This window comes from Pogona vitticeps, chromosome 2 (assembly GCF_051106095.1).
Source record: "Pogona vitticeps strain Pit_001003342236 chromosome 2, PviZW2.1, whole genome shotgun sequence".
Classification (NCBI taxonomy): domain Eukaryota; kingdom Metazoa; phylum Chordata; class Lepidosauria; order Squamata; family Agamidae; genus Pogona; species Pogona vitticeps.
Window position 1 is genome coordinate 304,162,467 of NC_135784.1, and position 16,187 is coordinate 304,178,653.

Consider the following 16,187-nt stretch of genomic DNA (forward strand, 5'->3'; position numbering starts at 1 on the left):
CATTGGCGTTTGTGCCATAGCTTTGCCTTTGCTCCATGTTTGCCAATATATGTCATATAAGCCAGGTGTGGATTCCAAAATGCAGCTGAGCACAGAATCATCTTACGGTCTGCTCTGGGTGGAACAATTTCTATCCTCCTGAGATCACATGATTTAGAGAAATGATGGGGAACGCATGGTCCTCTTAATGCAGATGAACCACAACTCCCACCATAGCCTATGGTGGTGGAACATGGGAGCTGTAATCCAACGAGCATCTGGAGGACTGCACGTTTCCCTTATCTGGTTTAGGTAGCAATAATGGCCACTATCCTGCATACATGCAGGAGGAGTCTCACAGTCCTTCAACATCACCGGATGCCATCTCCATTCTGTAGAAGGTGATCGTGGAAAGTACTTGTTAATGGGCACTGGTTGTCCGGTCGCTGAAGGAGTGACCAGGGATCTCCTTCAGAAAGCGGTGTTACTGTCCAGCCACTGGTGACACGGAGTGTGGTCCGCGTGGATGGACCGAAAGCCACTGGCCAGGATGCCGTTACTTTGACATTATTTTTGCAGATTGTTGTACACGTTCCTTGTAGGTTTCTGGTGGCTCTTTGACATCCTGTATTGTGCAGATCTGTGGATTTCAGGAGATACCTACTAGGGAAAAGTACATCTGCCATATCTAGAGGATACTTCCTGATACTTCACAATAGTCTTTTCCCCACCTCCAGTCTTGCTCCAGTGCTTCCTTGTAGTACTGCTTCCCTTCCACTTCAAATCCCTCTGGGACACCCAAATTCACTCCAGTTTGGTCCTTATATCTGCTTCCATCATTGACACAGCATGCCCTCACCCTTCGGTGCACAAGAAGGCAAAAGAAGAGGTTTATTTTTGTAACAGGGCCTCAGAAAAACAGATGGCGTTAATATGGAATACTTTTACTGCTGTGGAGAAAAGAGTGCTCAAGGAAACAACTCTGGCCAGGGAGGTAAGAAATCTGGAGAGGAAGCACAACCAGGAAATGTTTATATATATATTTGGACTGCTAGAGGGTGGGTTCTGGGAGTCATAGTCCAAAAAAGGGTAATGTTTGAGGATCTGGAGCTGGAAAAGGAACAGGGGGTGCAGGGGGACCAGTACCTCTGGCTCCAATTACGGAGCCCCCATTCCAGATCATCTCCTCAAAACACATCAGAATCTCCCAAGGCAGAGGGTTCAACCCACCACTGGAAGTCCATAGCAGTCCTTCCTGAAGAACCAGTGCTGGCTGGTCACGTCTGCTGGGGCATTGTGGGAGTGCTAGTCCAAGAAAGTAACTTTTGCAAGCTCTGGGAGCAATTCCGTATGAGTCAATTCCCAAACGTCCTTCCTTTCCCATAATCGGCTGATCCATTCTATCCATTCTTTTGCTATAGAGGCAGAAGCCATCCCTTTGCTTGACTTTTGGTGGGGTGCTCCTGGGGAGGCACCAAGCTTTCCTGGGGAGAGGGTAGATTACTCTCAAGGGCTTCTAGCTGCCAAGCCCCCTTTTAGTTCCTTCTTCTCCAGTTCATTGACCTTTTCTCAGAAGCCGGAGAGGGAGAGAAAATTAGAGACTTCTCCTATTTCTTCTTCTTCTGACATGGAAACAAACCCAGGAAACTGTTCCAGTTGACCTTCCTCATTGTTCCACTATATTTTTAGTAAGCCTGTCACAGCCCAGGGAGGAGGAAGAGAGCAGGCGGAATCTCTGTTCTTGCTAAAGAGTGTGATGTTGTGGAGAAGAAGGGAGGTTGTGCGTTACCCCAGATCCCTTGCAGTCAGTGGGGCTGAGCCCCCATCCCCTTTCATGAAGTCGTTCCCCCCCCCCAGCAGATGCAGAATGCCATGGACCAGTGACAGCTGGCATTTTAAAAAGGAAATTCCCTTTTGGAATTAAAAGTTTTTTGGGTGTGTGTGTGTGTGTGTGTCCATTTGTGTTTTCAAGCCACACCAAGAGTTAGTTGTGACAAAGCAAGACATTAGATTAGCTTGTCACTTCCTTCCTCCCCCCCCTTTTTTTTTTCTCAAGGAAGTTGCAGAAGAAAAAGCGCGATCAAGAGGCTTCCCCGTTGCTTGTTGCTTCGTTCCAAATACACCGGGCTGGCTAGGGCCACCTTATCCAAAGTAGAGAAGGAGACCGTTTACTCTGAGATGGGTCGGGAGGGGAGTTTCCATTTCCACAAACAAAACACAGCACTACAATTCCCAGAATTCTCCAGGCACCCCGGCCATGGCCACATTCACTGGAGAATTCTGAAAACTAAAATCTCTCAAAAGGGCTGTTTAAAACCTTGCCAATGTCTCGGCTTCCTTCGAGCTTGGCTTCTATGGATGCTGCTGTGGAATGGCTCATCCTTTCCCATCCCGTAGCATGCAGAGTTCATTCCAACAAATCACCATTGAGTGTTGGCAGTCACTAACTGACATGAGGGAACACCTGCTGGGACTTTCTCAGGGCAACGGAGGAGATGGATGCTTAATAATCTGAGCTTCCTGGACCAGTTGTTTAGTCATTAAGTCGTGTCTGACTCTTCGTGACCCCATGGACCAGAGCATGCCAGGCCCTCCTGTCTTCCACTGCCTCCTGGAGTTGGGTCAGATTCATGCTGGTCGCTTCGATGACACTGTCCATCCATCTCATCCTCTGTTGTCCCCTTCTCCTCTTGCCTTCACACTTTCCCAACATCTGGATCTCTTCCAGGGAGTCTCCTCTTCTCATGAGATGGCCAAAGTATTGGAGCCTCAGCTTCAGGATCTGTCCTTCCAGTGAGCACTCAGGGTTGATCCTGGACTCACGGGGTAGAGGAAAGCATGTTGTCATGAGAATGTTGTCATGAGGAGGGGAAATGGGCACCTTCAGGCTTCCCATATGAGGAATGTTGCTTTGGAACAAGTTACATGTTCAAAAAAAGAGGTATAGTCCAAGCTCCCGCCTGGCTTTTTCTGTTGCAGAACTTTGACATTTTGCTTAAATTCCTCTGGCCGAGCAGCAAAAACTCAAGGACTCATGGAGCAGAATTAGCTCCAAGTTCCTCAGAGTAGTCCACCCCTTTTCTCTCATTAACTGGCATTTACGATCTCAAGAACTCACCTTCAACTGGACCCAGAAAGCAATGCATGGCCCCATTCAATACTGTACAGTTATCTGGTCTGAGGGTGATGGCCCAGAGCCATCAGGAAACAGTGACGCTTCTCCAGGTAGGGAGGACATTATCTGAAGACAAGACGCTGCTTTGGAAAAGCAGAAAATTTGGCTTTCATGCGGGACACAGGATGTGAGCCTTAGAAGTAAATATGTTGCGAAACTTGGCAACATATTTACTTGTGGGCAGGCTATCTAAAAGAATATCATTACCTGTGGAGGCCCATTTGATTGGGACACAGAACAGAAACTCGAATGCTCCTCCTTTCTTTCCAGGATATATTTCCCTTTGTTTAGTTGCAACTTGCTGCTGTTTATGTTTCTTTTAGGAACAGTGTGACCATCGATGTTTTTCAACGTTAAAACGGTTTTAACATTTACTGTGATGATATTCTTGATCTTCATTAAAGACCAAAGAGATTCTAATCCTTTTTATGGTTGAATCTGTTTCCTATTTGCTTGCTTTTATTGTTTTGTTATTTAATCTGATCTGAGTGATACTTCCTCCTGGGAAGTGGGTCAGGACCGTAAATAACAAGAACAGTCCATTATTTGCTTTTTTAAATCCTCCTTGCCAGAAATATCTTTTCATTCAGGAGCCAGCAGCCCTTCCTCCAACATTTCCTTGCTGTGAGGGGGAAATTAATTTATGCATTAGATTAGAGGGAGCTCTTGAAAAAACACGCAAACAACTTGAAAATTGGGAGTCTTTTCTGATGTCAGCAAGGCTCTGCTTGATGGCATCCACACACGTACTGAAATGTATAGAATTGCCACCGTTTTTGGGTCAGGCAAAATTGCAGCTGTGCAAGCAGGCAAACGTCTTATAGACTTTTGAGCACAGAAGAATATCTTCTGTTAGCTTTCTGCCATGCAACTTTCACACGAGAGAGAGAGAGAGAGAGAGAGAGAGAGAGAGAGAGAGAGAGACCACAATCCTTTATGCTAATCCTAACCACTTTTTGCTCCTTGCCACACAGACTTGCAGGAAATATTTTCCCAAGGACATATAGTTTCAAACCTGCTTCTGTGCCTGGTTACTGTATTTCAAAGTAAATTCAATGCAGCCCCATGAGCTTGCTCCCAAATGAATGAGGTACAAAATTGCTGCCCCAACAAATGGGCCTAAGCCTGCTGACTCACAAAGATTTTTCTGTTTCCAACGGGAAGTTCCTGTTTTTTTTTTTTAATCCAAAAACCTGAGCTGCAGCAGAAAGTGCTGGAAGTAAAAATCTATCAACAAAGGTGACGATTAATTAGTTTTATTTCCACTTTCTTTCTGGAAGCCTATTGCCTGTTGCTTTTTTAATTGCTAGAACAAGTATGAACAACTCGGGGGGGGGGAATTTGGCCCCTTAGCCGCCCCCACCCCGGCCACCAAACTGGGCTTGGAAATGGCTAGCAGTTGGAATAAAACAAACAAGGAAATGGATAGGAGTCCTGTTCCAGTTTTGGTTTCGAATTTGGGAGTGTCTGAGACCTATGCAAAAAAGAAAAGAAAAGAAGAGAAAAGAAAAAAGCCAAAACAAAACCTGGCACTCCTTAGGCATCCAGAATTGCTCTTTTTTTTTATTTTCTGTTTTAGACTTTTAAGAGTCATGGTGGAGTTCTCAAAAAAGCTCTCAGGTGCTTCTGTGTTACAAGCAAAGTAGCAGCCGATGGGGGGGTCTTTGCCAATGTGTGTGCGGGGGTAGAATTCCCTACTTGTTTTTATTTATTAAACATCCCTCCTTCAGGGCTGTAACTGGGGTGGAGCAAGTGGAGCGTTGCCCCAGGGCACCAAAATTTAAGGATGCTGAAATTTGGGTGGGTGGGCGGACACACTCGATAGAAAACAGCCATACATCCTGGCCTCGCCCCAAACCTTCCTTGCAAGTTGTATAAACTTTCCCTTTCTTTTTTTGGTGGGGGGAGTTGACTGCATTCTGGCCCTCCTGCTTCCTTGGTGGGGTGTGTGTGTCTCCTGCCCATGTCACAGGGCAGAGTGGATCAGAGAGGATGATGCCCCTCGCTGTTTACAGCTCTGCTCTCTGGGCTGAGTCTTTCCTTGCAGCCCTGCAGCAGAGGCCGCAGAACCTGGGAAAAGGGTATCCAGCAAAATCCAAAGAAACAAAACAATACCAAAAAATAGAAAAAGAAAAGAAGAAAAGAATGGTACTTTAAAGACTAACAATTCCATTTTAATGTAAGTGTTCATTGACCCTGGAGGGGTTCAAGGGAAACTTAGACAACCCACCTGGCTGATAATCCTGCGATTGGTATTCCTGCCTCGAACAGGGGGTTGGACTGGATGGCCTTACAGGGGCCCCTTCCAATTTCTATGATTCTGGGATACATCCACTTTGTCAGACACTAAGAGACAACTTGAAACACGCAAACATGGAATGAAATGTAGGAGAAATACTCTACCAGTGTCCCATTTTACCTGTTTATGGGTTACGTGCTGTAATTAGGCCTATGTTTTTTTGGGTTTTTTTTTTACAGTCCTGTTGTAAAAATGCTTCTGGAAGACAGAAAACAGACACCAGGGCTGGGCAGAGATGGGGGGGGGAGGGAGAAGAGAAGGGTCAGGTTGAAAAGGCAGTCAGTCCCAAAAGGGGAAAGGAGTGAGCACATGAACTACAGGTGGTTTTCACCTGGGAGCCTTGTGGTGGCAGATGGGCTTGGTAGTAGTGAAGAAAACGCCAGTGCACAACACCAAACGTGTCACCTTTGGTGTAATGGCTTAAAAAAACCTAGGCTTCTTCTATTCAGTCCCTTACTCTGGGGTGCCCCTCATGCTTAGCAATTTTATGGATGGCGGTTTCCCTCTACATTCTGTCCTGATTCTGTTTTAAAACAAAGACTTTAAAATCAATGCCTTGGCCGACATAAAAGGGCTGGAGCCGTTTTTGGAAAAGGGCGAGTCTCTCCGTCGGTCCGTCACTTTGGGACTACAAGTCCCACCCTCCCCTGTCCGGGGGCGGGGGGGCGGCTTCCAGGAGCTGCCGCCCCCAAATCCAGGCTTCCCAAGAGTTTCTTCTACAGACATGAAGCATCTCACTGCAAACGGGTTGTTAGTTGCACACACACACACGCACGCACAAAACACCGCTTTGGCGTCCCGGGGTTGGCTCTGGCTCGGCGGGCTTTAGGACCCAGGAGGACCGCCGGGGCAGAATTGAGGAACCGGAGCGGCGCCGCCGAGCCAAGCGAAGCGGATCGGCGGCGCCTCCGCGGTCTTTTACTTCGCGCCCGGGCACCCGGGGGTGGGGAGGTGGGGGGTGCTCCTCCTAGAGCGACCGTCGCCATGCGGGAGACCCTCTTCAAGGACAACTTCTGGGTGAGAAGGGAGAAGAGGAGTGGGCTCCGGATTTGAACCCTGCCTGGGAAGAATCCGGAGTAGGGAGGGAGGGAAGGGGTGGCGGGGAGCCCCGAGACGCGCGGACCCGCGGGGGGTACGAAAGGAGGAACGAAGGTGGAAGCGAAGCGAAGTTGGAGAAAAGCGATTCCTCCCCGCCGGTGTTAAAAGAGGAGGGAACCCGGTGGGGAAGAGGAGTGAGCTCTTAAACCGGATCGGGAGCCCCCCCCCCGACACCTGCACGCCCCCCCGCCCCTTTCCCAAAGCCCTGCGGCGCGGAGGGGGAGGATGGGTTAGTTAGATAGTCGTCTCTTGCTTCCTGGCGGGGAAGGTCGATTAGAGATCCCCCTCTGCGCTCCGGTCGCTCGAAGGATGCGCGCGGAAGCGCCGGGAAAGCCCAAGCTCCCCAGCTCAGGAGCCGGCGACGCGGCGACGGCCACCGCTCGGGGTAGGGGTGCGCTTGGGGGGGGGAAATCAGTGCCTTTCACGCGGGTCTGTTCTGTGCAAGCGGAGTCTCCCCAGATCTTTTCTGTGCCGCCGCGAAAGGCTTCCTGAGAGGACCAGCTTGCTGTTTGTGCGCGGTGGCACCTGGAGCAGGGCTTTCCTCCAGGTGAGGGATTCTGGATGTTGTAGTCCAAGCCAGGAAATATTTTTTTTCCAAGCTGCGGTCTGGACGCTGCTGAACTTTGGCAAACTTTCCGCCTTGCCTGGGACTCTTTTGGCTTCCCCGTTTCTCTTCCCCTCCTGGTGGTGGACGGAGAGCAGGGCTTGCTTGCTAGACGATGTTAATCCGTTCCACTAAAATAGCTGTTTAGCGGAATCATTGTCTAGCGAAAAGCAATTCCCCATTGGAATGCACTGAAACCTGTTTAATGTGTTCCAATGGGGAAGAATCGTCCTTGTCTAGCCAAGATCGGCCATAGGAAAGCCGCTTTGCGAACCGCCCATCAGCTGTTTAAATTGCTGTCTTGCGAAGCTTAGGTCCCGAAAACACCCGTTTTGCGAGCGCGGAGGGAGCTGTCAAAATCGTCGTCTAGCGAAAATCGGTTTGCGAAGCAGGGACCAAACATTGTCCAGTGAAATTCCCCCATAGGAATCACTGTTTTGCGAACCACTATAGGGATCGCAAAAAGTCAATGTCTAGCGAAAAAACTCATGCAGCTTAACCGTCTAGCGAGGCACCACTGTACTTCCGTAGCTCTAGGGATCCTTACTCCAGCTCTCCCCAAGAGCCATCATCCGGGCGAAATTGGAGAGGGGCCATTCGAAAAGGTTGAATGAAGCTGGAGGTATCCCCTCCCCCGTAGGACATGATGGGTGGCCGACTCTGGCCCTGGTGAGCAACCGCAACTTGCTCGCCAGATGTTTGGTTTACCCCTTCCAGCATCTGTACTTGATGAGCCTGGCTGTCAATCTGGACCTCTGAGCTTCGTTCTGAATGTTAGAACATCTTCCCAGCTTATTGGTGGCCTGAGACCTGGGCTTCAGAGCACGTGCTATCTGACTGCCAATCCCATCATCCCCAACTGTTGCCTCCTTGGGCTGTGCAGACCAACAAGCCTCTAAAGGACTTCGTGATTCCCCACCCCTTCTCCAAAGCATGCACACAGTTCTTTCCAGCCACAACTAAAATAAGCCAAATGTTTTTAGACTTAAAACGGGCGAAAATAGCTCTCAGTCAAACTGAACCTCTGTTTTTTTCCCTAATTGGGGAAAATAGCATTACTCCACCCCCACTCCATGCTCCGAAAACGGCTATTAATCGCTCAGTTTTAAAAACCCACCCTTTTCAGCATCTTATTTATTTATTTTGTATATACAGGGTGCATTGGACTTAAACCATGATTTAAATTTAAACACTGGATTTTTTTGGGGGGGATGATTTAAATTAAATTTTTTTTTAAACTTTAAATTGTTATTTAAATCAGCCAGACCACTTAGAATGGGCTGTGCACGAACCACAGAAATTTGGAGTTTAGCAGGGATCTGAAGGATCCTGTTCAAGCTATCCTATAGAACTGACATGGATTGGGTTAAAACATCACATTTCTGTGGTTCTCATACCTGGAGGGTTGCCCTAAGTCCCGTCTGGTTTGGCCGTCCTAGACGCGCTCCACATTCTGTTAATAAAATGTGAGGGTTTTTTGTGTAGAGATCGCAACTTGGCCAAAACTGTATGTCTGCTTTTAAGACTTTCTTGTGCACCCTTTGAGGGGGTTGATCCTAGCAGCCAAGAAGACTATCCGACATGCTTTTATTCAGAAGGCACTCTTGTTGTATGTATCTGCGAAGGCTTTCATGGCTGGGATCTAATGGTCGTTGTGGGTTTTTTTGGGCTCTTTGGCCGTGTTTTGAAGGTTGTTCTTCCTAACGTTTGGCCAGTCTCTGCGGCCGGCATCTTCAGAAGACAGCACTCTGTGCTCAGGTGCAGTTTGTTTGGGAGCTCAGTATTTATGGCTGTGAGATCAGCTATTGTCCTTTTCAGGAGGTGGGTGATTAGTGTGTCTTGTTGTGGGTGTATTGTTGTGATAAGGAGGAGAGATTATCTGTCACTGTGATTGATGGGTGTCATTAGCTGGTCTTTTGTGTGTCGTGATCCCCTGTCCTTGAGCTGGGTAGAGTTCGTTGACCTTTTGCACACTGTATTTTTCAGAGCTGGAAGCCGAGTTCTGTTGAGTTTCAAACTTTTCTCTTTTTTTTTTTTTTGAAGTTCTGCTGGTGCTTGTAGATTTCAGTGGCTTCCCTCTGCAGTCTAATGTAATGGTTGCTGGTATTGTCCAGTATTTCAGTATTTTGAAATAGAATTTCATGTCCAGCTTGTTTTAGGGCACGTTCAGCTACTGCTGATTTATCTGGTTGTTTTAGTCTGCAGTGTCTCTTATGTTCTTTGATTCTGGTGTGGATGCTTCATTTTGTGGTTCCAATATATACCTGTCCACTCTTGTTGTACTTGGTGGGACTTCCTCGTGTGTGTTTACGGAGTGAGAGCCACTGAGAATTTCCCAGCGCGCATCTTCTGTGTCTGAACTAGCTGGATAGATTTAGGTGATACAAAGCTTTGTTCTTTCCACTTCTGCCTCCTCTGTCTGTAACACAGCGATGACCCTCTACATCACAGGTTAGAAAACTTGAAACAGTGACTAAAATGTGAAATACTGGCAAAGCATCTAGGATTTCATAACCCATTGAAATTTTGGCGGTTGAGAAATCTAGGTTTGTGTAAGAGCAGGGACATGTGAGTTATAGCACGATTGCAAAGGGTAGGAAAATATTAAATGTTTGATTCACACCCTGCCTTCCCTCGCCTGCAAAGGAAGAAGAGGGTTGATTGATTTGTCTTTCCTTTGTGTCTCAAAATTGGATGACGGCTACCCCTCCAGTTTTAAAATTGAATAAGGCAGATATTCAAGTAACCAAACTGGGCTTTTCCATAACTTCTGCTTTGGCTGCTTTTATGATTTTCTTCCTTCCGCTGTTGTTGACGTGGTTTGTTTTTGAATGCAGTGGCTCTTTCTTATATACCAGGAAACTCTACTGCTGGTTCCTCAAAGGATAAACCCAGGAGAATGGATCTGTTGTCTGTCTCCTTTATAAATATAGAAGGTGGTGTTGGTTTTGTCCTTCAGCTTTTTGAATCTTATCTTTTTCCTGGGCTCCTTGATTTCCAAATGCCTCTTGCATTGTAAGAACAATCAATAACAGTGTGTGTGCTATCAAATAGTTTCTGATTTACAGAAACCCTTTCCAGAGTTTTCTAGGTATTGAGTACTCAGAAGTGGCTTAGGCGTGGTGAGGAATCGAACTCCCATCTCCTGGCCCTGCAGTGACGTGCTCCAGTTTGAAGGACTGTATTGGCAAAGAAAAGAAAAGAAAGAAAGAAAAAAGTCAAATTATAGATTGAAGTATGAGAGTTTTTGTGAATCAAAATCTACAGGGGTATAGATCCGTGCCCCTCTATATTTATTCCATAGTGGCGAGATTCATGTCCGAGTGAAGATTTATGGAATAGGCTAAGAGATAATGGTTCATTGATCTGAATGTGGGACGATCCACGGTTAATTAGCAGATCCTAGTCAAGGCGGTAAGCTCAGCGGACTCAAATCACAAAAGGTTTGCCCTGAAATAAATCTGGAAGACTTTGAAGTGCTATTATGTTCTGCCTTTATTTTCCTTCCCTTTTGTCAACGTGCTGAGAGAGACGAACAGGGCAGCTTCTTTGCAAACAGCTCAGCCAGCGATCCGGACCGCCACTGGCAGCACAAATATAAAATAAAGATTTCTGAAACACAAGTTTTTGTATAGCGTGGAACCTACTTTTCAGACGCTTTGAACAGGGAATGTCCTTGACTCAGGTATCTTATCAAAGCAAAACAGACACTTGAGGTGGTACCTTTCAGGCTAAGATTTATTTCTAGGAGTGAAATGTTACTTTAGATTGGACTTGCCGCTTAGCTTTCACACATCCTTTCTCTCCCTGGCATTTATCTGGCAGGATTTTTGTACTGTTTTCTGAGATGATATATGCAAAAGAAGTTTGTATTCTTGAAGTTGGGGAGTGTGGTAAAGTGGATGAGTGCGTGATCTATTGTGCAGTTGTTTCCTCAGGCACAATCTTACATTCGCTCCCCTTTCTTTGCATGGACCTACGGTAAAGGTCAGAGAAGTCATGATTGGATTTAGTTGAGTTGAGTTGGAAGGGGCCTCTAAGGCCATCCAATCCAACCTCCTGCTCAAGCAGAAATCCAAACCCAAGCAGATCGGACGGAGTGTGTTCCCATTTTCTCTTGAAGGCCTCCAGCATTGGAGAGCTCCCTACCTCCTGAGGTCATTGGTTCCATTGTCGTACTGCTCTAACACTTAAGAAGTGGTTAAGCCCATCAAGGCTGTTTTGAATTTTCTTCCTGTGTGTGTGTGTGTGTGTGTGTGTGTGTGTGTGTGTGTGTGTGACAGAGAGAGAGAAAGAGAGAGAAGAAAAGATTCATTCTGCCTTCTTAGCTAGTTTTCTTACTTAAATTGCTTTGCTCTGGCTAAAGTTATTATTTGATCAGAAATTGTTGGGGGTGATATTTAAGTCGGGGAATTGGTATTTGGAAGGGGAATAGCTAAGACTTCCTTTGCACTACAGCTCAGATCGAAAAGAAGGCCCTGGGTCGCTGCCTTTACTCAAAGCCTTCCAGCAAAATCAATCACAGCTATCCTGTTCCATTTGATGCTGAGCTACCCAGTTTCTCTGAAAATGAAATCTACCCTGAAAATAAGCCCTAGTTTGATTTTTCAGGATGCTCGTCATATAAGCCCTACCCCAAAAATAAGCCCCAGTTAAGTGAAACCCTGCCCTCCACCCTTGTGCAGCAACCAGAAGAAAATGACATGACTGTATTTGAATAAACGTAGATTGTTGTACATAAAAAAATAAAAATAAAACATCCCCTGAAAATAACCCCTAATTGATTTTTTGGGGCAAAAATTAATAGAACACCCTGTCTTATTTTCAGGGAAACACAGTGTTATCTTTTGTTCTGAAACTTCTGAGCTCTTTGGCTCTTCTGTTTCCTTCCTTCTCTTTTCCTTCCTCTTCTCTAACGATGCCCATTCTTTGGTTAAAACTTTGCTGGAAGGAAGCTCTCTTTCACCTTTTAGACTTGCAGCCCGCCCCCTTTTTTAACTTGCTCTTCTTTGGAACACACCACTTCCTCCTGGTCTGTTAATAAGAATCATTCGTTGTCAAGTCAGTTGTGACTGATGGTGACCCTTTCCACGATGGGGAAGTCTCAGAAGTGGCTTACCGTTTCCTTTCTACAGTATGCGTTTCTCTTCTATACATTCTCTCCTGGGGCTGTGCAGCTTGCCCAAGGCGACACAGGCTGGCTCTTTCTCCCTGGAGGCACAGTGGGGGAATCGAACACTTGACCTCTGGCACTGCAGCCAGAGACCTAAACCCCTGAGCTATCCAGCCAGCTTAATAAGAAGAGAAGGCTGATAGAAGCTTAAAGAAGACCTGTATTGTATTTGGCAGGGATGAGATGTGTATCTATCACCTTGAGAAGACAAGACTTCTGGAAAAGACAATAATGCCGGGGAAAGTTGACAGCAGCAGGAAAAGAGGAACACTAAATATGAGATGGACCAGCTCCGTAAAGGAAGCCGCAGGGTTGAGTTTGCAATACCTGATAGGGCTGTTGAGAACGGGACCTTCTGGAGGTGGCTCATTCATAAGGTCCCCAATAAGCCAGAGGTGGTTTGATGGCACAGAACAGGTAGAATCAGGAATAGGCCAACGTTTGTCTATTATCCACACAGGGAGACCATTAATATATAGAAATGACTGCCCTTGAGGTTCTGAAACAGAATACAGTGGTGCCTCGCATAGCGAGGTTAATCTGTTCCGGATTAACCTTCGCTATGCGAAAACATCGCTAAACGGGACTAAAAAAGCCATAGAAACGCATTGAACTTCGTTCAATGTGTTCCTATGGCTTGAAAACTCACCATTAAGCGATGTTTCTTCCATAGCGCCGCCATTTTCGCGCCCTCGGTAAGCGAGGGCAGGGCGCGAAAATGCGGCGCGGACCTTCCGGCGGCCATTTTGGAACCGCCGATCAGCTGTTCTCCCCCGCTTCGTTTTGCGAAGATCGCTAAGCGAATCGCTTAGCAATCATCGCAAAGCGAAAAATCGCCATAGGGGCCATCGCTGAGCGAACGCTCCAGCGATGGCCCGGACCCCCTCGCTATGCGAATTCATCGCATAGCGAAGCACTCGCTAAGCGAGGCACCACTGTATAAATGCTGCACATGGAAGTTCCTATAGGCCTGTTCGTGATTCTGGACACAAAACCTTGCTCTTTTTAGTGGAAGAACGGGATGAGAAGTGTTTTTTTTTTTTAAATGAGATGGAGGGTTTGGCAGGATGAAATGGCTACAGAATGAAAAGATTTAAGCGTTGGAAAGGCCTGCCCTGTACCCCAGCAGTAGATCAGTTGAACCTCGTAGAAGTTATTGACTTGGGCCACAACTCCTGGTAGATCCCTAGTCTTTGATTTGGTTGACATGGGGGGAAAACACTCTGACAGACAGGTTGACGAGGCCTCCCAGCTGTGCCTCAGAAGGCCAGATGCAAAAAAGAGCATTTTTAATAATGAATCTTGAAAATGCCTTACATTTGGGGTCTTGTGGTTTTCAAAGGCCACTGTGAAAAACAGAGAAAAAGGCCCAAGAGCCAAAGGTTTCTCTCACGTGGTGCAATTCCTTACAAGTCTATTCAGAAATTCTAAAAAGAGTTTCAGAGGGATGATGTCCAGCTAAATAGTAAAGATGTACAGAAGTCCTGCTAAGCTCTTGTTTCGGGATGGAAGAGACGAACTATTTCTGCACACTGTAAGGGATTTGATGATGTGTCTGTGTCTGCTGTCGAGTCGATTCCAACCCTTTCCAGAGTTTTCTAGGTCGAGAGTACTCTGAAGTGCTTTCCCCTCCCCTTCCTCTAGGGGGAGCCCTGGGACTGTGCAGCTTGCCCAAGGCTACCTAGGCTGGCTCTTCTGGAATGAACGGTGGGGAACTGAACTCCCAGCCTCTGGTTCTGAAGCCAGATACTGTACCTAAACTACCGAGCTATCCAGCCAGTGGAAGATTTTTTACACTTAGGAAATTCTCACCTCTGGTGCAAAGAGACAACAAGTGCTTTTGGACGGGTTGGGTTTTCCATATTTTATGCAAAACAAAATTTGTAAGGCTAGTCCTGTTATAGGAAATAGAGAACGGTGGGTTGATTGCAAAAAAAAAAAAAAAAAAAGATACAGATAATCCATCCATTCTGCTCTGTTTCAAGTACTGGAAAGCTGGTGGAAAGAGGGACAAGATTAACTGTTCAGAATATGGCAGAAGTTTTCCTTTGCTACCCTGAAACCATTTCAGAAGGATGTAAATATTCCCTCCTCTTGTTCTCATGAGCTAAATGAGAAATGTAAAATCAAACCAAAAAATGGAACTTCCTTTCTCTGAGATGGCAAGATTTTTTTAAAATGTATTTTTTTAGTCTTTGAGGAGAATCTATTTAATCTTGCACTAACTAGAGCTAGGAAAAGTACTTTGATGTCCCATGATCTTGCATTCTAGGAGGTACCATCCAAAAATAAAAAGTAGCTTCCCCATCTCTGAATTGAAGGGGCCAGAGGGCTTTGGGTTCTCAAAAATATATCTGTAATTTGAGTTTCTTTCCATTTCCTCCAGCTTCTCTTGCTGTGTCCTGCTGCCACATTCAGGACTCATGAGTGGATGACTTGTACTCTTGACGTTGCTGGTCTTCATTTTCCACTGATCATCTTGTAGAGTGCTTTTCTGGGGTTATTTCCGTTCATAGCTATGCCATAGATGGTGACCTGGACATCTTCCCAAATGAAAATGTTGGTGCCGGTCTTCCTGGCCTCTTGGTCTGGCCTCTTGGTCAGTTTTCACAACACATGTCATCCACACCGGCATTGTGGCTTCTCCTGGCCACAATGCCGGTGTGGATGACATGTGTTGTGAAAACTGATTTACAGGACCCGTCTGAAACTCAGTTGCCTGTCCAGGGCCATTAAGGTCAAGCCAAGTTGAGGGGCTCTCCCAAAAAATGGCTCTTCCCATGCTCCTTCCATTGCGTCACCACCTTGCCCCCTTGCTCAAAGCATGAGCATCATTCCTGAGGTGGTCAAACCACAGCATTTCTGGCCAACGGGCAGAAAAAGTGAGCCACGGAAGAGGGAGAGGAAAGTAAGCCCAGAGTTAGAAGAAGACAGCCAGGCAAAAGTCTGGAAGTTTTCATTGCCCTTCCTGTTGAATGGAGTCAACAACTCACTATGAAGAGCAAGGACGTTCCAGCAATGGGCTCCCAAGGTCAAAGCTTTGGGACTTTCGGATTAGCAGAGGCAATGCGGTCCTCTTGTATTCCTCCACTTCTTCACTGCATCTTTCCTTTCTTGCCTTGCTCAGAAGTGGAGGTAAATCCTTCTTTCACATCCGATAACAAAGCACAAAGGTTCACCTGGGAGAGGGTGAGCATTTTTTGGGGGGAGGCAGACTCAGAGTTTGAGAGGTGGTGGGACCGATTTTTGCACAGGTCCGTAGAGGTGTCAGATTGAGCTGTTGTCCTGAAATGGCAAGTTTTCAAGGGTTGCTGGAGGAGCAAATAGGATTGAGGAGAAAACTGTACTTTTGGGAATGGGTTACCCATTTCTTTTTCTTTTAAGTTGCTCTGAGATGGGTGCCACAGAAATACTGGGAGGAGGTTGTATGGGGACCGAGAGCCTCCTTTCCCCTAACCTTGCACTACACAAAGACTGAGATGGATATAAAGGAATCTGCACCACAATTTTTAAAAATTCCTTTAATTTTGGCTTCTTTCGGGAGGAATGCCAGTTGCATTTTCTTATATGTCATTCACTGGTTGTTTCATTTGACACGAGAGGGAAAGACAACTCTTTCAAGTTCTTTTGTTTATTTATTTATTTATTTATTGGACTTATATACCGCCCCATAGTGCTACAAGCACTCTCCGGGCGGTTTACAATTGTTGTTGGGTTTACCATTCAAGAGCAGAGGCGGAGCAACGGAGAACTAATCGGCTCCTCAAGCGGGACGCTTTTGTGCCCCCTAAGCATGTTAGAACAAATCATTAATTTTTCTTGGCTGTCTTTTGGGCATCAAAGGGAAAACAGAGAAACC

At 46.4% G+C, this 16,187-nt stretch overlaps 1 protein-coding gene across 3 annotated transcripts in view; it reads left to right on the forward strand.

Annotated features, from left to right (window-relative positions):
- The first annotated feature begins 6,310 nt into the window (after positions 1–6,310).
- The window catches only part of PSTPIP2 (proline-serine-threonine phosphatase interacting protein 2), a 45,779-nt gene continuing 35,902 nt past the window's right edge, over positions 6,311–16,187 (forward strand). For all 3 annotated transcript variants that reach the window (XR_012084586.2, XM_020806547.3, XM_078384162.1), the window contains exon 1: positions 6,311–6,470. Coding sequence is in view for 2 of the 3 variants with exons in the window: in XM_020806547.3 (XP_020662206.3) it covers positions 6,438–6,470 (33 nt within the window). In the remaining variant the exon portion in view is untranslated. The remainder of the gene's footprint in view (positions 6,471–16,187) is intronic.